This window comes from Lissotriton helveticus, chromosome 7 (genome assembly GCF_964261635.1).
Source record: "Lissotriton helveticus chromosome 7, aLisHel1.1, whole genome shotgun sequence".
NCBI lineage: Eukaryota > Metazoa > Chordata > Amphibia > Caudata > Salamandridae > Lissotriton > Lissotriton helveticus.
This window is the reverse complement of record NC_136068.1, coordinates 1,593,617,925-1,593,641,881: the sequence shown is the minus strand read 5'-3', so window position 1 is coordinate 1,593,641,881 and position 23,957 is coordinate 1,593,617,925. Positions and strand designations below refer to the sequence as shown.

The 23,957-nt window shown below is 45.3% G+C and overlaps 1 protein-coding gene across 1 annotated transcript in view; it reads right to left on the bottom strand.

Annotated features, from left to right (window-relative positions):
- Positions 1-23,957, bottom strand: part of PPFIA3 (PPFI scaffold protein A3) — a 963,828-nt gene that overhangs the window by 264,889 nt on the left and 674,982 nt on the right. The window contains exon 24 of the mRNA XM_078655169.1: positions 19,324-19,350. Coding sequence (XP_078511295.1) covers positions 19,324-19,350 — 27 coding nt within the window. The remainder of the gene's footprint in view (positions 1-19,323; positions 19,351-23,957) is intronic.

Below are 23,957 nucleotides of genomic sequence, written 5' to 3'. Positions count from 1 at the left end.
ATTTTTGTACAGCTTTCCAATTTTTCGCTCCCACTTAACACACAAAGAGTTGATCATCTACCCAGAACTCTTTTGTGTGGTCAAGGTAGAATGTTCTTTTTGGGTCCAGGCATTGGAATCTCTCGTCTTCTTTGAAGGCATGAGAAGAAGCAAAGAAGGTAGGCAGAGTGATGTTCTGGCCTACATGGAATGAGTGACAACCTTTGGTAGGAAAGAGGCATGTGTCTGGTGGACCAGTTTGTCTGGGTAAAAGGTGGTATAAGAATGATGCGCTGAGAGCACTCGGAATTTGCCGACCCTCCTAGCCAATGTTATGGACACAAAAAAGCCCGCTTTGATGGTTAACAGCCTAAAAAGACAATTATGCAAAAGCTGAAATGGAGCGCACATGAGAAAAGTACGCCAGAGCTCCACTCGAGACAAAAAGCCTAATCGAGCAAGAGACGCCTTGGAAACTCTAGAGTGCAGAACTGCTGACACTGCACGTTCTCAGCAGTGGCAAATACATCTAACCAAGACTCTACCCGCTGCTGAAAATAGACCATGGATCACCTTCGAGTGGAGACTTCATTGGTGATCTGCTAGGCATCTCAGCTGATTTAGTCCGCCCTGGCTTTTAGGGAGCCCACCTGGTGCTGAACCATCGACGAAATGACCAGACTATCAAGCCATGTCCATAGGTGCGGGCCTCTTGACAGAGAATCCACACCCCCCACTCCGCCCTGTTTGTTGCAGGAGCATACAGTGGTGGTTTTGTCCGTGAACAACTACACCAGCCTTCCCTTGATCGAAGGAAGAAAGGGTTTTAATGCCAATCGGATCACCATAACCACCAGAAGGTTTATGTGGAGCTTAGACTGCGCCAGCGACCCAAGTCCTCTAATCTCCATCTTCCCCAAACGGCTACCCCATTCCGGAAGTGACATCTGTAACTACAGTCAAGCCTCGTTGGGGAAGGGAGAGAGGTCTGCCACTGACACAATTGTGGTTCATCAGCCACCACTGCATATCCTTTGCATTTTCCTCTGAGATTTGGAACATGTCAGATAAATTTCCCTGATGCTGTGCCTACTGGGCCGTCAGGTTCCACTGCAGAACCCGCACATGCCAGCAGGCATGTGTCACCAGCAGGATACAGTAGGGCAAGAGGCCCAACAGTCTCAGAGTCAGTGTCACTAAAATCTAGGACGAAGGCTGAAACATCGGTATCATAGCCCAAGTATCCTAGACTTGCCGCTCAGGAGGATAGGCCCGAAACTGCACCATGTCAATACAGCTTAGATGAAAGGGAGCGCCAGAGAGTGAGTCAGGTGCGACATCAGCACGTTCATAGTGAACCTCAGTGAGTGCAGGAGTTTCGCCATAATCTCAATGTGGGAGATGGCTGCTTGGGGCAAGCCCACCTTCAACAACCAATCATCGCGGTGGGGGAAGACTGAAATCCCTGACCTGTGCAGATGGGCTGCAATGACCACCACCATCTCCTTGGTGAACACCCAAGGAGTACTGTTAAGGCCTGAGGGGAGCACAGAGAACTAAAAGTGCTCATGGCCCACCGTGAACCGCAGATGTAGTCTGTGGGCTGGCAGGGTGGGGATGTGGAAATAAGCGTCCTGCAAGTCCAGCTCCTGGATCCAGGATAGACAACACTTGGGCGAGGGTGAGCATTGTGAATTCCTCCTTTTTCAGGAAGAGATTGAGAAGGTGTAGGTCTTGGATAGGACGAAGACCTCCATCCTTTTTGGGCACCAGAAAGTAGTTGGAATAGCAATCACAACGTACTTCTGATGCCAGCACCCTTGGGGAAGAGAGACCGCAGATCTTAATGGAGCAAGGTGAGATGGTCCCACGCCAGCCGGTCGTAAGTGAGTGGGGTGGGGTGGGATGGGATGAGGGAGTAGCCCCTTTGGATGATCTGTAGTACCCATCGGTATGATGTTACTGACCTCCAGCAGGAGAGGTGATGGCATATCCTGCCTCCCACTGGGTGCCAATGATGGTCTGAGGGCGGACTAAAGGGACGTAGAGCCAGCAGCTGCCGGGGGTGGATGGTGGACTGACCTGACCACTGGCCGCCTGTCCCACCTTGTCGCTGCGACCCATGCCCTCACGCCACAAAAAGGCTGGGAAGTTTGTTGGCCGTGGTGGTTGGAAGGATGGGTGTGGCTGCAGACCCCTTTCATAGCCACAGAAGGGACGGAAAGGGAACTGATGTGAACGAGGGGCCAGAGACAGCCTTAAGAACCTGCTGTAGTTATGTCGTCCTTGGAGAGCCCAAGCGCTGAATCAGCCTTGCCTAATAGGTGAGCTGTCTAAGCCATGTGTGAAGCCTGGACATTCCCTGAAAACCAGATGCTCGCAGCCAGGAGTGGCGCAGCAAGGCCACGACAATGAAATCACTCTACCTAGCGAGTCGGTCAAGTCAAGTCCACATCTGATGGAGAACGTTGCATCTCTCCCATCAACAACCGCATGAGAGTGTATGGTCGGGGCCTCCTCCGGGACTATGGGCAATACTTACGAATCCCAAAGAGTATAGCAATAACGGCCCAATAGGCACGCTATGCACACCGACCGCAGTGCCAGGCTGGTGGAAAAGAGCTTTCTCTTACCAGAGGAGTCAGCCTCTTGAATTCCCTATCCAGTGGAGTGGTAAGCAATGCGCCAGGGTGAATGCGGGATGAGGAGGCTTGGAACACCATGCTCTCCAGGGTAGGGTGCTGGCTAAGGAAACGGGGATCCCCAGGAGCAGGACGATGGTGTTGGGCAATCATCCGATACACAGGAGCCCATGTTCGGGCTTGGACTAGGCCCCAAGTTAGTAAAGGTTCTCAGGGGAAGCACCTCCGTCAAATCCTTAGTTTTGACTGCCGCGGAGGGCAGGTTAAGGTCCAGGGCCTCAGGCGCCCTGTGCACCACCATAGCAAAAAAAACACCCTCCTCCAAAGGCACAGTAGGAGGAGAAACCACGCCAGTGTTGGGTAGGGTGTCTGACACACTGGCCTTACCCAGGTCCTTCAACTGGTTCTTTTCCATAAGGGTCCTCAGAGCCCTCCTGAACGTCCCCCTCTCCAGGCCTATCCATTAAATAAGGCACTGGCTCTGCTCCAGGGAGGATGTCCTGTGTCGGCGCCAGAAGACACCCATCCGACTCTGTGTCAGAATCGGGTATGATAGGGATGGCGCCGCCTACGGGAGTCAGTGGCATTGAGGGCACTGGCACTGGACCGGGCACAGAGGAAGGTCTCCGTATCGCCACCAGCTCTGAATCCACCAAAGCATCCTTGGGGCTAGCTAGACTGGTGCCAAGGGCGAACCCGCTGGTGTAGTTCCAGTAGGGGCCTCTCCTACGCCTGTGGGGCCCAAAGGTGCTCCAGAGGGGCTAGTCTGCCTAAAAAGGAAGCACATGACCTTATATAACTCCTTTAAGAAGGCAGGGGTTTCTCTGGCTCTGGGAAAATCAGGTAGTAACGGAGCAGGCCCAGGTCAGACCCCGAAGACTTGCGGGCCTGGAGTATCGATGCTCCCTCGTCTCGTCGGGACAACTTTGACGGACGCAAGGAAGTCTTAGAGTAGTAAGATTTCTGTGACTTCTTATGCTTGTGGGACTTACCCGAAGACCCCAATTGCAACGACAAACTTTGGGAAGGGCTCCGTTAACGGTCATGGGACCTCTCACATGAACGGGACCTCAAGCGTTGCAGAGTTTAAAATCAGCCGGCTTATTAGTTGACACCTGTCACACCAAGAGATAAAATCTCAAAAACATAGACAAAAAGTTGTAAACGTCCACTACCTCAATCCTGATCAGTGCTATCTGGGATAGAAAGGAAAGAACTGAACTAAAAGAACTGTCTTACTATGGATTCTGACCAACTGGGCCAAAGTATACCCTTCAGCACTTGACTCAGGAATTGCATGGTCGAGCAGTCTAAGGCTTCCGGGAAAGAATGGAGGGGGGGATGGTTGAAGGATACAAAGGAATGAACTCAGGCTCACAACTCAAGAAGTGCATGGCTGCAGCAATAAATCTTGCAAGCAAAATACTCATGTTTATGAAAAAGAGAAGTATTTTATTTCTACTGCTACAGACACAAACGAAAGATACGACATTCACAAACTACACAATCTAGCAATAGTGATTATTCCCCATTCACTACTGGCAACATCCGGGGAATGCCTTCACTAGTAGTACGAATCTCAAGAATCCACTCTGAGATGGTTCTGAAGTCAAAAGTGTTCCAGCATGGATGGGCAACTCTAGACATCAAATTCCCCTGGGGCCAACTGGCCCATATTCAATCTTACCTGCACCTCCAGGCTTGGAGGGTCTAGAGTTGCCTGCCTAGCATGTACCTACTGCGAACATCTGAGCAGCAGCAGGCGGTCTAGGTAAGTTCATTACATGCAAACCAAGGAGGCTGATCCCCATTCCCTATTACACGTGGCTGCGCTCCTACAGCAAATGAAGATTCCTCGCGACTCCTTGTTGCAGGTAAGCTGTTTGTTCTCTCCCACGATGGTGGGAAGGTAACTATAAGTTCCAGTGCTAATCCCTCATCTGGGGATAGGTGTGTGGGGATTCCCTAAAGCTCTGACACAGTAGATACCTCTGGCTAGGTCCAGTGACCCCTTCTGGCATGCGGTGTCACTGCATCTCTATTGTACATGGGCACCCACCTGGCAGCCCATCCTCGCACACGGGGTTGCCGATCCTCAGTTGAACAGGGCTCTGGCCTGATCGGCACAGTGTGCAACAAAGTTTACGTGTGGCAGCCCCTCTTGTCAAATTGGGTTGCTGGTCCTTAGCTGTATACGGGCTCCAGCCTGATCTGCACAGCGTTCAGCATGGCTCACTTTGCAACAACCCTAACCTGGCATACAGGGGTCACCGACCTTGTCCTGCACATGGAAGATAACATAACATAACATAACACGTGTATTTGTAAAGCGCACTTATCACCCATGGGTCTCGAGGCGCTAAATAACAGATGTTTATTGTTAACCAACTCAATTGTACTCATTTTATCGACCTCAGATGGATGAACGGCTGAGTGGACTTGCCAGGATCTGAACATGTGACCAGGAGGTCGAACACAGGCCTCTGCAGTGGATGCATTAGTCCACTAAGCCACCAGACCTGGCTAAGTGCAGCAGCCATTTCCTCACACCTTGCAACAAGAATCCATGACCGGATTCCCCACTGGGCCTCGCTCCCTTCAATTCTCTCCTCTTCCACACAGGGCATGGTGGTCTTGGAAAGCAGACAGGCGATGGTGCTCCAGGGTAGATGCAGATGGTCTTGGATTCTCTAGGTGATGTCCCCTCACACAGCAGGGAGACCAGCAGGCCTTGGTTCCTTGGTCACAGGCAGAAGTCCTGCAGAGCTTCCCCTCCTCAAACAGTCCGTTTGGCTGCTTTTCAGATGACAATATTTGAGGTCTGAAACTCCCCTTCTTATAGTTAATTTCCAGACAACAAATGCGATTTAGATTCAGTCTTATTAGTTTACGTTGGGGGTCTGCTTTATCTAATCTATTATATGTGGATTACTAAAGCATGTGGCTACCGAAGGCTTTCCAGCACTAGCCGAACCACAGTATGGCACCTTAGCTGACAAGGAACCATATGATGAGGTCTTAGCTGGAAAAGAGCCAGGATTTGAGGTGTTTCCTAAACAGAGTCTCCTTACCTATGCTTCTCAGTTCTAAGGACAATGAGTTCCATAGTTTAGGGATAAGACAGGTGAAGAAACGTCCACTCGATCGAGTCCTAAATTATTTGAGACACCTTCAGGAGTTCGGTAGTAGAAGATCTCAGCGCTCTGCTAGGGGTGTATGGCGTCAACAATGCCCAAATCAAGGAGGGTCCTTTACCCGTTTCTCACAGGGGAGCCAATAGACAGAGTCCAAGGCATTTTTTTTACCGAGGTATGTTTTGGGACACGGAGTAGCTTCTGTGCTACTTTGTTTTGAACAAACCTGGAGTCTATTGGTTACGTATTTCAGAGACCCTCATTATAGGAGATTCCCTTAGTCCAGGTGAGAGATAACTAGGGATCGGATCAAAATCTTTCTGGAGAAGATAAGTAATAGGTCTAGAATTGTTTAGAGTGTTATAAGGATGAAAATGCAGGTAGTTTTTTTTTTGCTTGTGCATCCATATAGAGGGAATTGTCAAGCCAGCCACATTCCCAGGCATTTTATGGGAGAGGTAGGGATTGGCAAATTGCAAAGAAACTCTGGCCGTTCGAAAGTTGGTTGAGGATTGGGGTTATTGCCTATAATCATAATCCCAGTCTTTTCCCCATTTAGTCTAAGACTGCAAATTGCCTTCCAACTAGCTACTTTTTCTAAATAGGGAGACAGCTACTAGTAGTTTGCTCCTATTCCAGGGATAAGGGAAACAACCAATTGTGTGTCATCGGCATTGAAGACAATTGCCAGCTCAAGTTCCTAAACAATGACAGCCAGAGAGCACACATATAAGTTAAAAAGTGCGGGGCTGGGGGCAGAGCCCTGCAGTACCCCGAACCTCAGGGGGAAGTGTCCGAATAACAAGAGTTACTGCAGACTTGAAATGTTCTGTCTTTTAGGAAGGAAGGAAGCCAATTTACAGCATCATCTTTTATTCTGGCGTCACTCATTCTTTGTGTGAGTATTTCATGGTCAAAAGTATCAAACGCCACGCTCAAGTCAAGGAGGATGATGGCGGCAGATCCTCTCTGGTCCAACAGCATCTTTAGTTTCTCCTTGACTGTTAAGAGGGTGATTCCTGTGCTATGTTGTGGGCATAACCCTGTATGTGTGGGGTGGAGGAGAGAGTTTTCTTCTAGAAATATGGAGAGACTATGGTTAAGAAAACAAGTTACTTACCTGTAACTACAGTTATCCAGTATTGGTATCTTTCATAGATTCACATGCCTGAATCATTCCCCGTCGTCGAGGCGGGAGTCCCACGGTAAATTATATATATAATAGCAGTGCCTAAAAACCATTAGTAGTAGGCTAGAAAAGGATATAGGCCCAACTAGGCCCAAAACTTAGCAGCCTATCTACCTCATTATGTAAAAAGAACTGAAAATGTAGCCTCAGCCAATCAGCTAACCTCACCCTCTAGAACCTTCCCAGCCCAGGCAGTTCTCCTCAGATTTTCCCAGCACAAGTGAGAAGTAGTATCCATAATAAGAACTGCCCTGCCGGGGAGGAGGGTGGGTGCATGTGAATCTATGAAAGATACCAATACTGGATAACTGTAGTTACAGGTAAGTAACTTGTTTTCTTATCCAGTATTGGGGTATCTTTCATAGATTCACATGCCTGAATCAGAATAGCAAGCAGTAATAACCATATCTGTCGGTAGAGGAAGGTGGGAGACAATCCAAAACCATATATCCCCACACAACCTGGAAGGTACTAGAGCAAGAACATATTTCAGTATATATGCATAATCATGACAATACCTTCATATAATATACAGAGTATTAAAACAGTATTTTAGAACAAATGTAACAATAGAAACAAGAACACCATAAAAGGCTAACCTCAGTGAAGAAGATGCTGCAACACTGCTTCTCCCACTGACGTATCTTCATGTAGCACCGGCTGCAGGCAATAGTGCTTGGTAAAAGTATGCACACTTTTCCATGTAGCAGCACGGCAGATGTTTTCCAGGGTCACCCCTGCAAATAGGGCTGTAGACGCTGACATCATCCTGGTGGAATGCGCCTTAACCGTTCTTGTCAGGGGTTTGTTCGCTTTTTCATGACAGAAGACAATGACAGAGGAAAGCCATCTGGCTATAGTTGCCTTCGTCACAGCCTGACCACGTGTAGCTTGGCCATAAGCTACAAACAGTTGGGTAGATTTGCGCAAATCTTTTGTCTTTTGTAAATAGAATTTGAGGCATCTTTGGACATCCAAGGAATGCAGCATCCTTTCAGCTGGAGTCTTGGGGTCTGGAAAGAAAGTTTTGAGTTTCACCGGTTGATTGATGTGAAACTGGGTCGGAACTTTGGGAATAAACTTAGGATGAGTTCTAAGTGTCACACAATCTTTTGAAAAATGGAGGAAAGGTTCTGATATAGTGAACGCTTGTATCTCACTTACTCTCCGGGCTGAAGTGAGGGCCAACAAAATAGCCACTTTCCAAGTCAAGAATTTAAGTTCTGATTTATGAATTGGTTCAAAAGGCCTTTTCAGCAATTGAGATAACACAATATTGAGATCCCACTCAGGAGGAGGAGGCCGCACTGGAGGGAAAACTCGAAATAATCCTTTAAGGAACTGTTTAATTAAAGAGGAAGAGCACAAAGATGGTTTGTTGTAACTCTTTCTGAATCTGGATATGGCAGCAAGGTGAACTTTGATAGAAGAAAAAGCGAGACCTGATCTGGCTAGAGACAGCAGATAAGGCAGAATCTTCTCCGGAGGACCTGTAGTGGATGGACATCACGCTCTCCGCACCACAAACAGAATCTCTTCCATTTGAAGCGATAGGTTCTGATGGTAGACTGTGCACGAGCCGGAGATAGAACCGCTCTACAGTCTGGAGAAATCTCAAAGTCCTTAAACTCTAGGAAGTCAGGAGCCAGGCGTGCAAGTGCAGCGACTGAGGATTTGTCCTTCCTCCCTTGTCAGCATTGAAAGTGTCGGCTTGAGGCGCAGTGGAGGTTGATGGGAGAGTATCAGAAGCTCCTGGAACCAATACTGTCTCGGCCAGCGAGGAGCAATTAGGATTAGAGAGCAACGCTCTCTCTTCATTTTCTGTAGAACTTTTGGGATGAGAGGAATCGGTGGGAAGGCATACGCAAAGATTCCGGTCCACCTCATCAACAGGGCATTTCCTCTCGATCCTTGCTGGTGGAACCTGCTGGCAAAGTATATGCATTTGCTGTTCTGTTGCGTGGCAAACAGGTCCAGCGTTGGTGTGCCCCAGAGCCGGAAAATTGTGTCCACTTGGCGTTGTTCGAGTTCCCACTCGTGACATCCTGTGAACGATCTGCTGAGATCGTCGGCCAGAGAATTCTGAATTCCCTGAACATGCTCCGCTCTGAGGGAAATTTTGTGATGGAGTAACCATTCCCACATTTCCTGCGCTTGGAGAGACAGGGCTAGAGATTTTGTGCCCCCTTGCTTGTTTACGTAAAACATGCTGGTGGTGTTGTCTGTGCGCACCAGCACTGCAGAGCCTGCAATTCTTGGCAGGAAGGCTCGCAAGGACAGAAAAATGGCCCTCAACTCGAGGCAGTTGATGTGTTTGTGCTTGTACTGATGGGACCACCGTCCCTGCACTTGAAGGTCTTGGAGATGGCCTCCCCAACCCTCCATGGAGGCATCTGTCGTCAGAGTAAATTCCGGTAGGGTCTGAAGAAAAGTGAGCCCCGGAGACAAATTGCTCTTTGCCGCCCACCATAGAAGAGCCTGTTTCATCTTGGGCGTGACCTTGATTCGGTCTTCGAAAGATCCGTCTATCTGCCGCCACTGTCGATGCAATTCCTCTTGGAGAGGTCTCATTCTGAGCCGAGCCAGTGGAACTAGATGGAGTGCAGAGGAACACATCCCTAGCAGGGAAACAAACTGTCGGACCGAAAGAGACTTTTTTGACCGTATTTGACTTGCCAGCTTTGTGATCTTGTCCTGACGAATTTGGGTCAAGAAGGCCTTGCACTGAGAAGTGTCCAGTACTGCTCCTAGGAACGTCAGAATTTGTTTGGGTTGCAGTTGAGATTTTTTGACGTTGAGGGTCAGGCCCAGATTTGAGAACATTGATAGAGCACTTTTGACCGATTGCCTTGTTGAAGTTTTTGTTGGACTCTTTATTAACCAATCGTCGAGGTACGGGAATACTTGGATTCCCTGTGACCTCAACGCAGCTGCAACCGGAACTAGAGTCTTGGTAAAGATTCTCGGTGCAGATTTCAGGCCGAAAGGGAGCACTTTGAATTGAAAATGGACACCAGCCACTGTGAATCTCAGATACTTGCGGTGGTTTGGATGAATGGGAATGTGGAAGTAAGCGTCTTCCATATCCAGGGAAGCCATGAAATCGCCTTCCATGAGGCAATTGAGGACATCCGTGACCGTCACCATGCGGAAACTCTGCTTTTTCAGATATTTGTTTAAGTTTCGTAGATCCAAAATTGGACGCCACTCTCCTGAAACCTTTTCCACAAGGAAGAAGCGAGAGTAAAACCCCTGATTTTTCTGGGATGTTGGAACTTTTTCTATCGCATTTTTGTGCAGCATCTTCATGGCTTCCATGTATAACAAATGAAGACGGGGAGGGGAGGGACCCCTGGGCGGTGACGTTGGAGGTTTCTGCAAGAACTCCAGAGTGTGTCCGTGTTTGACTATGTCCAGAACCCACTGATCTGAAGTTATCTTCCGCCACTGTTGATAAAAGGCGGAGATCTTGGCGCCCACGGGGAGGGAAGGAAGGGAGGATGGTGTCCGGCAAAACTCACTGGCGTTTATTTGAATCGCGTCCCTGGTAGTTAGAACGTCGTTTCCCTCCTTGACGAGAGAAACCCGCTGACGATGACTGCCGATAGGACTGTTGGTAGTACGGCTTATTCTGAGGTTGATACTGGCGGTTTTGCTGATTTTGATAATGTCCTCTGGAAGAAAAACCACGGCCTCTTGCTCCTCTGAAAAAACCTCGCTTATACTGTAGTGTACCAAGCGATTTGGCCGTATCAGTATCCGTTTTGATTGCAAGCAATGCTTCATCTATGTGCTTGCCAAACAATAACTCGCCATCATAGGCCATGTCAAGTATTTTGGTCTGGACTTCAGGTCTGAAAGAAGTCGCCTTGAGCCATCCTTGCCGTCTGAGAACTGCCGCTCCGGCCAATTGTCTAAAGGCTGTATTAGAGACATCGAGGGCGCAATCGATAATCTCCGAAGCCGCCCGCTCGCCTTCTATGACAACCTTCCGGACCTCTTCTACACGGTCCTCGGGAACCAGGTTGATGAATTCCGACAGATCTGACCACATTTGTCTGTCATAACGTGCTAAAATTGCCAAAGAATTAGCAATCTTAACAGTAGCAGCGGCATTAGCTGAGAACTTCTTCCCAATCGCATCCAATCTCCTGCCCTCTTTGTCTGGAGGTGTTGAAATTGGTGCCGCCGGATTCTTGGATCTTTGTTGAGCCGCTTGTAAAATCACTGAGTCAGGTCGTGGATGACCAATCAAACATGAAGGAGTATCCGGTGGTGCTCGGTACTTCTTGTCGACTCTTGGAAGAACCGCCGGGATGGAAGCTGGTGTCTTCATTATATTAATCCCTTCTTTCCAAATATATTCAATGATAGGGATAGATCTGGATACCCTTCTATACCCTTCTTTGAAATCATGAAGAAAACAGTCAGTCTGCTCAACCGAAACTGTAATTGCAAATCGAGCAGCTGCCCGGTGCATGATGTTATGAAAACCTCCTATGTCTTCTGGCGGAGAATCTGAAGGTTGTGGCAAATTAGGAGAGGGCATAGGAATGATGTAATCATTCCATGGTTCCGTAGGCGTGGAATCCGGAAGTTCACCATCCTCTCTTTCATCCTCATCTGGAGAGGAGACGTCAACATCATGACCTCCAGTCCCGGGGTCAACATCCTGCCTTGGAGAGTGTGAAGGATGTGGCGGGGAATTTATCGGCATGTCTACTGGCACAGGATTTGGAGTAGGCAGAGTTGGTGGAAACCTCTGACGATAATCGGCCAGCATGGCCTGCAAATCATGAATTAGAGAAGACGGAAGATGAGCCGTGTCTTCTGCGTGTTGTTGCTCCTGATGATAAGGAGTAGCTAAATTCTCCTGATAGTAATGAACCTCATCATCATCTTCATCCTCTTGAAATTTTATGTGTAACTGGGAAGGGTGATGGGCCACTCCAAAAGGCTCTTCATCATCCCCTTCATCATCAGAATCTTCCTCCACGTAGTTTTCCAAAATATGCGAAGGCAAGAGGGGAGACAAATGAGAGTAACTCTGTCTCTGAAATGACTTCATCTGGAAATGGGTATACTGTACCCTTACTGGAGATGTGGGCAATAAATGCGTAGACGGCACATTCAAAGAGGCCAGCGCTGCTGTCGACGGTAGAAGTGAAACAGATGTGTGCGTTGCCGGTATTGTCGTCGACGGTATCGTCATTGGTGTTGTAATCGTCGACGAGGACTTTTTTGAAGCCGTCCTAGTAGACGGGTCCGTCGACGGACTCTTCGTCGTCGAGCTTGTCGTCGATGGAGCTGAAACCTTCGTCGACGGGCTCGTCGTCGACGGGCTCGTCGTCGACGGGCTTGTCGTCGACGGGCTTGTCGTCGACAGGGTCTTCGTCGACGGGCTTGTCGTCGACGGGGTCTTCGTCGACGGGGTCTTCGTCGACGGGATAGTGGAAACCTTCGTCGACGGGGGAGCCATCGACGAGAGCGTCGACGGAAGCGATGACGAATGTTTCGTAGATGGTGATTTGGTCGTCGACGGAAGACTCGTTGACGACGAGCTTTTCTTCGATGATTTTTTATCAGAAGAAGAAACCATGACGGACATCACAGGAGAAGTAATTGCTGAGGTGGTAACAGTACTTGAAGAAGTAGAGGACGTAGAATAGGTGGTGACAGTGAGAGAGGACACCAAAGAGACAGCTTTAGTGCGGATTGTACTCACAGTAGAAGACTCTGTTGACGCAGCACTCTTTGTGGACTCAGAGGGTTTATGAGAGAGTTTAGGTTTCTTCAGTCTCTCAGGAGAACACCTCTCTTTGGAACTGGCTCTCTTACTTGAGGTAGAGGCTCTGTCCTCGTCATCTGTGGCAGACGACTTCAGCCACAAAAGAACTCTTGCCTCTCTATCCCTGATGGTCTTAGGAGGGAAGGTTCGACATATCCTGCAATCCTTCACAACATGTGAAGGATGCAAACAATAAATACAATCAGAGTGCTGGTCGTCCACATGTACCCTCTTCTTGAAGCAGGAACCACAAGCCTTGAAAAGAGCCTTCTTTTCAGACATCTTGAAGAGAATAGAAGAAATTTTGAAGAAAAACTGAGTAGGCACTCAGGGAGACTCCCTTACACACGAAGTGCGGTGAAAATCTGAGGAGAACTGCCTGGGCTGGGAAGGTTCTAGAGGGTGAGGTTAGCTGATTGGCTGAGGCTACATTTTCAGTTCTTTTTACATAATGAGGTAGATAGGCTGCTAAGTTTTGGGCCTAGTTGGGCCTATAGCCTTTTCTAGCCTACTACTAATGGTTTTTAGGCACTGCTATTATATATATAATTTACCGTGGGACTCCCGCCTCGACGACGGGGAATGATTCAGGCATGTGAATCTATGAAAGATACCCCAATACTGGATAACATGTTTTTCTAAAATCTTACCTGCAGGCAGATGGGCCTATAATTCCAGAGGCATGAGGGATAAAGACTATTTTTAGATTGAGGTTTAACTACAGCATCATTCCATGCAGGGTCAACACGTCCAGTGGTGAGATAAAGAGAAGATCAAATAATGCAGGGAGGATAAATTATGATCCTTGAAGGAGTATGTGGGGAGGTGCAAGGTTTCACTTTGCTGAAAAGCGTTGGGAGTATTTCACTGGAAATGGAGGATGGGTGAGTTTGAAAGCCATATGGAGGGTGGATTACATTAAGATTTTGTTGTCTTTTGTAATGAGAGGTACATTTTAAATAATGTTGCAAGTTCATTTCAACATGCTGCTGTGGGTTCTAGGAGATTGTTGCCCTACTTTGGTGTTGTAAGGGATTTGACAATTTTTAATAATTCCCATGGAGAGTTTGCTTCCTTGTCAATTTTGGCTTCATAGTAAGATGCTTGATACTTTTTAATTTCAGACTGAAAGTGCCTGATTGCAAGACAATAGATGTTTTTGTTGTGTTCATCATAACTTTTCCTCCATTACCTTTCTAGCTTTTGCATTCTTTGTTTAAGGAAAGTAGGTGGGGCGGGGAGGTGAACCACGGGAAGGATTTTTCCTTATGGTCTCCTTTAATCAAGGTAATTGGAATGACCTCATCAAGCGATTGTTTGCCCCAATCCTAAACATGATTAGAGGAAAGAGTGCGGTCTTCCCCTAAGGCAAGGTTAGAGGATGCTAGAGGAGCATTCCAATTATTTTGTTGAATTATGACCCCCTATGATCAATTCTTGGTGGTTTGGTGTAAAGAGGTGGCAGGTCATAACATAGGACAGAGTTTTATGACCTTAAGATTGGGGTCATTACTAAAAACTGGATCACGGTGATGCCATTTTTCGTGGGTGGGACCATCTACTTCGAGTTAGTTGTACGGCGTCAACGTCATGTAATATGCCTGACGATACCAGGTTATTTGTGTCATCAAAATTAACATTAAGATCCCCCAATGGTGTAATATTTGTGTTTTTTCAATATCTAGACTAGCAGTCAGATACTAGAAGGTCTCTGCAAACTTAGAGTAAGGTCCTGGAGGTCTGCAGATCAGGACCCTTGAAAATGAGAATGTGGGTGACAATTATGGAGAAAGAAAGATTCTCACAATCGGGAATGGGGAGAAGATTATAGACGCATCTTAAGACTCTTTTAAAATAATGGCTATTCCTCCACCCATGTTATTTACATGGTCTTTCCTACCTGTATAATAACCTGTTAGAAGTGCTTGGTTGATGTCAGGTGTAGAGTTTTCACGGAGTCAAGTTTCCATTAAGAAGACGATATCTTGTCGTTCTTTCTCAATCAGGGTTAATAGCACAAGTTTGCAGCATGGCAGGGATCAGCAATTGATCAGAAGCAGACTCCAGCTTTTGGCTGCCGAATGTTCAAACCTGTCTTTCTTAGCCACATGCAGAGAGAACCTGCAATTCGGGAATTGCCATTCTCCACTTTCAAAGGATATGGAGTGACATTCATGGGAATTAGGCAGGGTCCTTAGTGCATGTAGTTGTTGTGAGGAGCAGCATACCTTATGTGTACAAATTTGGCCAGTGTACCTGGCCCCATTTTTTAAAGTGTATCTTAAAATCACATAAAATTATCCATAAAATCAGTTATTTGCAGCAGATTAAAAAAACAATTCTCTCCTTTTTGAGCGCAGTACAGCTTGTGGGTCAGTGAAGTCTCCACTTGTCTGCCCTTTTCTTCCTCTTGAAAGCAGACTGTCACAGCAGGAGTGTCTTCAAAGCAAATAGCTCCACAACACAGTCCATGGGAGTGACTAGAGTTCACAACTGGATGTCAGCCAGAGTATTAAGTGTATCAAAAGGTTAGCCCAGGGCCCAGCCCTACTCCTTATGATTCTCTTATCAGCCCCATCTTCTTCCTGAGATGGGCCAAGGCCCCTTCCTTGTGACCTCTCACTGAAACAAAGAGCAACTTTTGAAGTGTTATGGGGAAGGCAATTTCAGAAAACCTGCATTTCAAGTTTAGAATATCTAATTGATGGACTAGGTTATATTGAATGTTAAAATAAAGAGAATCAGCTTTGAAGATGGAATTGTGTTTCTGTAGTGTGTGTGTTCAGCACACACTACCTCTGGGAATGTAAGTTTTGGTAACATTACTATATGGTTTGGAACTTCTGAGTGGTACCTTGAAAGGCAATTGAAATACCAGGCAGTACCCACAAGTTATACCATTGCAGAGACACCTGCCACTTAAGGGTATCCAAGAAAATAGTGACTACCTAGACTCGGCCTAGAAAGGCCTTCTGCCATAGTTCCTACCCCTGCAATTCCCAGCACCTCACCTATTTTAAAGGAAAGAGGAACAATCACCTTCACAAGAACATCAAACATTCACAGCAGCCCTCAAAAGGGAACAGGTTAAAACTAAGGTCAACGGAAGCCCTAGCAAAGGGACACTCATTGATCATGGTTTGATCTGTTCCTGTCGCAGGCACTATGCCCAGACGCACAAGTGGGGCAGCGTTTTTATAAGGATAAGTGGGGGAATACAGGATAGAAGGAATATTGTGGATTCCTGCTGAATCAGGAAGTGCATGTCACAGAAATGCAAGGTACATGCCTCCATGCACTCCTTTTATATTTTCAATAGTAATTCCAAAACACTTTGTTGTATAGTTCTGTATTTCATTTATTGATAGCAAGAATTTTCATATTAGTTTATTTTCATGAATATTTTATCTCATAGTTCATGATGTTGTTATGCCCAATGCATTTCAAGCGTATAGCCCTTCCTCAGGGGACTTCTATTATATCTTGACTGATTATTTTACAGCATTGTCGATGTGCAAGTTACAATTTCGATCTCTTCTCGCTATCCGTGGCGTGCAACGCTCTGTCTAGTACGCCACGGATAGCGAGAAGAGATCGAAATTGTAACTTATTCGCACATCGACAATGCTGTAAAATAATCAGTCAAGATATAATAGAAGTCCCCTGAGGAAGGGCTATACGCTTGAAATGCATTGGGCATAACAGCATCATGAACTATGAGATAAAATATTCATGAAAATAAACTAATATGAAAATTCTTGCTATCAATAAATGAAATACAGAACTATACAACAAAGTGTTTTGGAATTACTATTGAAAATATAAAAGGAGTGCAAGGAGGCATGTATCTTGTATTACAGGATTCATATCTTTATATCATTTGAAGTAATTATTCCTGAGAGCTCAGCAGGAGTACCACCATATGCACCAACGAAATATATGAACTATTCAAAAGATTGGTTTACTACACTACTTGAGTGCGGAACCTTATAAAACAATTTTTATACAGAAATGCAAGGAAAATGTGCAATACTAGGCAAAGTTTGAGGTTTGCAGGGCAATGTGAGTAAAAACACATTGTGGGACCCACGCGAGGCACAGCACCCTGGACTCCCTTGGATGTCTAGTTTTCAGAAATGTCTGGGTTTGTTAGGTTTCCCTAGGTGGCCGTCCATGTCCGGCCAAAAATATACGCTACTACCCCCATTGCCACATCAGATTTTTCTTACAAGAAATATTGATGTCTCCACCTTGTATTTTGGGGCCTTTCCAGAAGCAGGCACTAGCACTACCTATACAAGTAAGGAACCATTTTTATTGGGACACTTGGGGGAATGGTAGGTGGTGGGAAATGTGTGCCTCTCTGCAGATTCCACAACTTTCCATCATAGAAATGTGAGGTAAATGTATTTTTTTAGTCAAAGTTTGAGGTTTGCAAGGGCTTCTGCTTAGGAAAACGTGGTCAGAGTCATAAGTCACCCCACCCCCTTATTCCTCTAGGTGTCTAGTTTTGAAAAATGTGCAGGTTTTCCACGTTTCTCTAGGCAATGGCTGAGCTAGTGCCTAAAATCCACAGATAGCCACATTGTAAAAAAATATATATTTTTTTTTAAAAGGGTCAGTTTTCAGTGGAAAAATGTGAAATGTCCATGTTGCATCTTTGGACCTTTCGTGTCGTGGACACTAGCCCCCAAACACAAGTGAGGTACCATTTTTATCGGTAGACTTGGATGAATGGTAGGAAATCTGTGGCTCCCCACAGATTCCACAAGTTTTCCGAACAGTGAGGAAAATGTGTGTTTTGAGTCAAAATTTGAGGTTTGCAAGGCCTTCTGAGTACGAAAAACAGGTGAGAGCCACGCAAGTCACTCACACCCTGGATTCCCCCAGGAGTCTGTTTTTCAAAAATGCACAGGTTTGCTAAGCTTCCCTAGGTGCTGGCCAAAAATCCACAGCTAGCCACATGCAAAAGAAAGGGTCAGTTTTCAATGAAAACAATGTGATGTGTCCATGTTGTTTTTTGGGCCTTTTCCTTTCATAGCCACTAGGACTACCTACATAAATGAGGAACCATGTTTATCGGCAGACATGTGGGAATGCAGAATATTAGAACATATGTTATAACCAATTTTATTACCCTGCATTTGTTCCTTACAAATGTAAGCTAATGTGTAAGAAAGAAGAAATTCGAAACAATGGCCTCTGAATCACATGCTAGTATGGGCACTCACAAATTCAGAGACGTACAAATAACCACTGCTCCAGAATGGTGTATCTAGTCTCCGTTTCAGAACTAGTCTCAATTTCAGAAATGCATAGGTTTCCTAGATAACTATTTTTCAGTCTTTATATTTTACCAAATGAATTGCTCTATACCCGGCACAAAATGAAAAACCACAGCACGGTGCAGTTCAGTTGTTGGGTGTGGGTACCTCGTGTATTTGGAAAATTAACAAATCTTGTATATACCTGTAACCAGAACGGTTTAGAGAACATCATGGTATATTAATTTTGTAAACATTGTCACAAATGGACGTTTTCTTAATACTCATTTTCAATATTGTTTTATTTCAACAGTTAGTTGTTTTGAGAAAACCTTGAGGGATTTACACAAATGACCCCTTGCTGAACTCCGAATACTTTCTACTTTTCAGAAATCCATGGGTATCACCACGGTTTCTATCACAAATTGGAAGAAGGTAAAAAGCACAAAAATTAGGAGAAATGTCCCACCTCCCTCGGTAAAAAATTGTTATTTTGATTTAGCTCTGCAGCTTCCTGAAAGCTAGGAAAATGGTGACTTCAGCACAGCAAACCTTTCGTAGGTGCCAATTATAGGAGAAAAATAACTGACACTTTTTGCAGGGCATTTTATTCCTATTTTTCCACAAAAAAACAAAATGTAGCCATATTTTGTCTATATTTCCAGTCCTCTCCAGTGGAATCAACAAACCCTGGGCAACTTTGGAATCCCTAGGATGTTGGTAAAAAAATGATGCATATTTGGCGTGGATAACTTATGTGGAAAGAAAGTTATTGAGGTCTATGGGCGAACGACCCCAAATAGAAAAAAGGGCTTAGTATTCTAGGGAGAAGGGCTTAGCATTCTAGGGAGAAGGGCTTAGCATTCTAGGGTGAAAGGATCAGCTGCCAAGGGGTTATTTTGATAATGGCCATGTAAGCAACAATAATATTTTGCTCTAACAGGGTACACCACAAGCCAACGAAACACATTAGACATAACATATCATATACATCTTGCACAGTGCAGATATGTTAAGTAAAAGGCTATCAAGTATCACTGTTGATGTAACTACCCAGCAGCATAAAGCAAGTACTACTACTGCAGAATAACAGGGGCTGCCCCAGTCTCAACATCACTGCTGCTGCACTAATTCCTGTCTGAAAAGGGAGCACAGAGGTGTCACCCGTGACCCTGCCCTAAGGCAAAATTAAGCAACATATTCAATCCGCATGAGAAGATATGATACAGAAGCATTGGCCAACTCCAAAGGTTGGAAGAGGAACAAAAGCACACATCTCTTAAGCGCACCAATAGTTTTAACATCACATCATTTCACATGTTCATACCTGTTCCCAGCTGATCTCCTTGGTCTCCTGCCAGAGGTTAAAGGTTATGGTGTCAAAAGGAGAAAGTGAGAAAAGGCGTGTTAGTAAGAGGTTAGTGCGTGCTCAAAGGAAGCAAGGCATGAGTAAACAGCAACGCGGATAGCAGCGGCAAGGAAAGAGCGAGAAGCAGAGAAGGGGGAGTGACAGTGGGAGGGAGGGCGTTTCCCAATTCCTTGTCCTCTGGGTGATGTTGCATGACCAAGAGTACAAGGTATTTCTGCTGGCTTTCCAGAGGCCAGGACCCTTAGAAGGGCACAGTCTTGCAATCTTGCACTAACCCCTCACAGTGCCTCCAGTCCATAATGTGCAGATTGTTGTTTTTTGCTTAAAGATTTACAATTAGGCAAGCCCTATGATGCCAGTTCCGATTCCAATAATGCTTGTGAGTATGGGTTCTCGCTTCAGATGGGTCACTTTGGGCATGTGAGTGTATCTCTCCCCTGTGTGCTCATTATGGATTTTCCCGACTAAGAAGAGTCCTGAAGAGGCAGGGGATGAGTCTTATTGCTTTCCATTCTCCCATGTGGTTTAGGGCTTGGCTACGGTGTGCTGCACCTAGTTAGACTGCGACCTGTGGTCTGCTATTTACAGGCTTCCCATAGGAAGGTGCTCTTTGTGGCGCGACTTGAAATTTCCCATCAGACCCTCTGTTGTCACTGGCGAGATAAAAGGGAGCCGAGCTGAAGGAGGAGAGTGAAGAGAGGAGGGAGAGTGTGGGTGTGTGTGTGTGTGAAGATGGGGAACTAGAACAGGTTTGAGGGAATAGAGAATTGGGTGGGTTAACTAGAAAAGGGGGAGATAAAAAGGAAGGAGGAAAAAGTGGACAGAATGAGCATGAGGTCGGGAGACAGATGAGTGTAAGGATGGATAATGGCTAGTAAGGAGGGCGTCAGAGAGGAATTAAGGGCCAAATGGAGAAAAGGAGAGAGAAAAAGGAGGGGAGAGGAAAAGGGTGAGAGTGGAAGTAAAGAAAACGGAAGTGTGAGGGGGAAGGCATGGGGAAACTGAGAAGAAGGTTGAGTGAGGCAGAGTGAAGAGTAAGGAGGGAATGAAAAGCAAAAGAGAAAAATATACGGCAAGAAATAAGAGTGATGGCTCAAAAAACTGGAAATAGACAGAGGAAAGAATAGGTATAGCAGAGTAAACAGGAAGACATAAAATATGGGAGAGAAAGCAACAGATCAGAGGGTAAAATAGGTAAGTCAATGAAGCTGGTAGAGTATTGGACACATCTGCCATGCATTCAGAATCTATGGCTGTTACTTTCTAAAACCAAGAAGAATAAGTTACTTACCTTTGGTAATGAGCATTCTGGTGACTACTCTATCTAACCACAGATTGTTGAACCTTGTGAATCTCCACAGGTGGCCGACTATATCAGGAAAGCTTTTGTAATAGCTCATGTGCACTGGAGGGTGGCACCATCAGCCTCGGTCACAGCTCCTCTCCACCTCCAGAAATGACGACACCAAGCAGCATATAGATGCCAACAATGTTGTCAATTGTCTTCTATTTTTTCCATACTCAGACAAAAAGTGTGACTGTCAATATTGGGGTTGAATGGGTAGCGTGCGAAAACTAACTTGGAACCTTATCATTCTCAAAAGTGCACTCCACAGAACAAGGAGGCAGGTGGGAAGGCAACGAAAAATCTGCAGTTTAACTTAATTTTCTGGCGAATACTTCTAACCCAAGGTTCATCAGTTTATGAATCCGTACCACAACAGCGTGCCCTCCTGGGAATTGTGTCTGAGAAGTTGGCATACATCCGGAATGTCTACAGTGCGTTCCCTGCAGATGGGTCAACTGCTTCAGTAGTGCTTATTCAAAGTATGGAGAGATGTCAATGTGGCCATCTGGAAAAAGTCCTTAACTGGAAACCCCCATGCTAGGGCTGTGGTGGCAGTTTTTGCCCTATGGAATAAGCCTGGATGCCCTCAGAAGCAGCCTATTTGGCAAAGGCATAATACAGATAAAATGCAAATGCCAATAGATCTTGATAATGTTTGTCCCTGGGGCGTTTTTCCCTTCTTTGCAACAAACACCACCACAAACAGTTGATTATCAACCATGTTCCATTGTCTGATCAATATAGAAAATAAGGGCACTAAGTAGATCAAACCAGTGGTTTCATGATTGGTGTGAAGTTTTTTACGTAACCCAATGCATTTCGGGCTATTGCCCTTCTTCAGGGGTAACCTGATTTTAACATGCGGTTTTAAAGGCCAGGAGGCATTATACACACACTTGAATATTGGAATTACTGTTTTTAGAAGGCAATAAAATGAAGATGGATTAATTGCTGGTTGACGATGATTTAGTTCTCTTTCATTGCGGTGGTTGCATCCTGGACTGGTACAGCAGTGTTGCACCAGCTTTTTATATTTACAATTCACAGTCACAGAAGTAAATGGATGATCAGGTGCAACAAGTGGAGCAGGCTGACTTCGTCAAAGATGAGTCGGCACCAGGGGAGGGTCAGATGCCTACAATTCCAATCCAGCACCACTTGGGTCAATAAGGCCAGACGGCACACCAAAGGGAGTTGGATTCATTTTACCTATCTGCAGCATGGCCTCTTTGGAGCCCTAAACTTGCTGCAGCGTCTATAAGGACCAAGGGAACTCAAAGCATATCAGCTCTAGGTTTGCCACTGAAGGCAAGGCCAGGGTAGGGTTTTTGGAAGGGTAACTGTCAGATCTTTCATAAGATTTGGGGCATTTGGACATCGAGGAACTACTTACTTTTCCTATGTTTCTTTTTCTACTAGTCACTTGACCTTGCTTGAAGACATAATTTGGCTTCACGCTTTCTGAAAGCTTTGGGATGCACCAGCGAGTATGCGTCACATGACTTGGAATCATGTTTAGTTCTGAGGCACCACAAGCAGACGTCATGTGGATCGGTAACTGACATCTGCTACTAGCACAAACACAATGTATGAAACATGTTTTCTTCAGAATCAACATCCCTGCACACTCCAAGAAATTGCTTTTTATAAGTTCAAAAAGGCTTTCGGTAAAACACAAATTGGAAGGAACCAAGCTCCAGACCTGCTTCAACTCACAAAGAAAATGAGGAACTTCCACATAAATATACTGCAGAAGCTTTCCAGGGTCTGGGGAGACTGATAAGGTGAGGAATCTGCATTTATAAGTATTGATGGTAAACAATGACACTGAACAGTACCATACATTCCCACACTTGAATACTTATCCCCAACACGAGCAAGTGTCACACACTGATGACATGTCATGCAGTATATCTCAGCGTGATGTCATGAGTGTACAACACGCTTACCAATTTATAAGACATAGGGCTAACGGATCATTAGATATTTCCTTCAACTCCAAAACATTTCTCAACTAAAGGCAAGTTAAGTAAAATGTATAATCTTAGTAAAGGAGCACAATACTCCTTCTCCTGCCCTGCTGAGGGCAACCTTTACTTTGTGTACAGCAATACAAGGGAGACTAGCTTTAACAGAGCACATGCCAGTGGGACTGTGCCTTTCAGTGGGTCTGCTGATTACAGAGGTATGCAAGCTTTACTCGGAGACTATACTCTTTAGTAGACTGACCTTTCTAGGGACACAGTAATACCAAAAGGATTAATGTTCAAAGGGGATAGGTTCATTCAAAAGATAATGCCATTTACTAGAGACACAAATAGGCCACAGGGACCTGTTCTTTGAGAACAGACACAAGATGGGACTCCAGTTGTGAGGAAATATTACTTCCCCACATGCTTACTTGGAGAGAAAACAACGTAGGTGATATATTTAGAGCACATTTCTGGAGACTGGTAAAAATCCACTTGTTGGTCTCGTATTGAATCAGAAGGTGGTAAAACCGGCCAGATTATGATGCAATTATCCAGGGTGATTGAGAAGGAAACCATGACATTATCAACTTCTTTTGATGTATATGTGACAGGCCTCAAGTGACTGGATACATGTTTAGATTTAAATTCCTGTTGGAATGTAAATATAATCTCATTTGGGAAGGAAATTTAACATGTTTACTTATGCCTTCTAAGGTTCTATGGAAGATACATTTGGTCTTCTTAAAAGAGCAGCATGTTCACATGGCTAAAAGCCTTGTGAAACGAGAGAGAACAAACTAACTGAAGTAAGTTCACTGCATTAAATAGAGATTGAGCCTTAGCAACTTCAAATGAAACAATGTTTGATGTGCGACTGAGTGGGTGAGGTTTGCCTCTGATCCTTTCGAAAAGAATCAACAATAGCTCTTCAAAAGATGTAGAAGGCATATTTATTAACAGGGTTTAGAATAGTACCCATCATCTGCAGTGCAGTGACACATCTTGGATATAGAAAAAAACTGAGGATTTTAGAAAGGATATAACTCATGTGACATCAGAGTAGGGAGAGATTAGACTCTTCCTGGGCAACAAAACTATTGCACAATTTACTTTTGCTTTATTTAAGCTTTTTTGAAACACTTGGCTGTGCTAATTTTAAGCGGGGGATAAGAGTAAATTGCTTCTTTGCACATATTATGAAGGTTTCCTCATTGACGCTGACTCCAAAACACTATATTTCAATGTTTAAATAACTGATTTGAACATGCCAC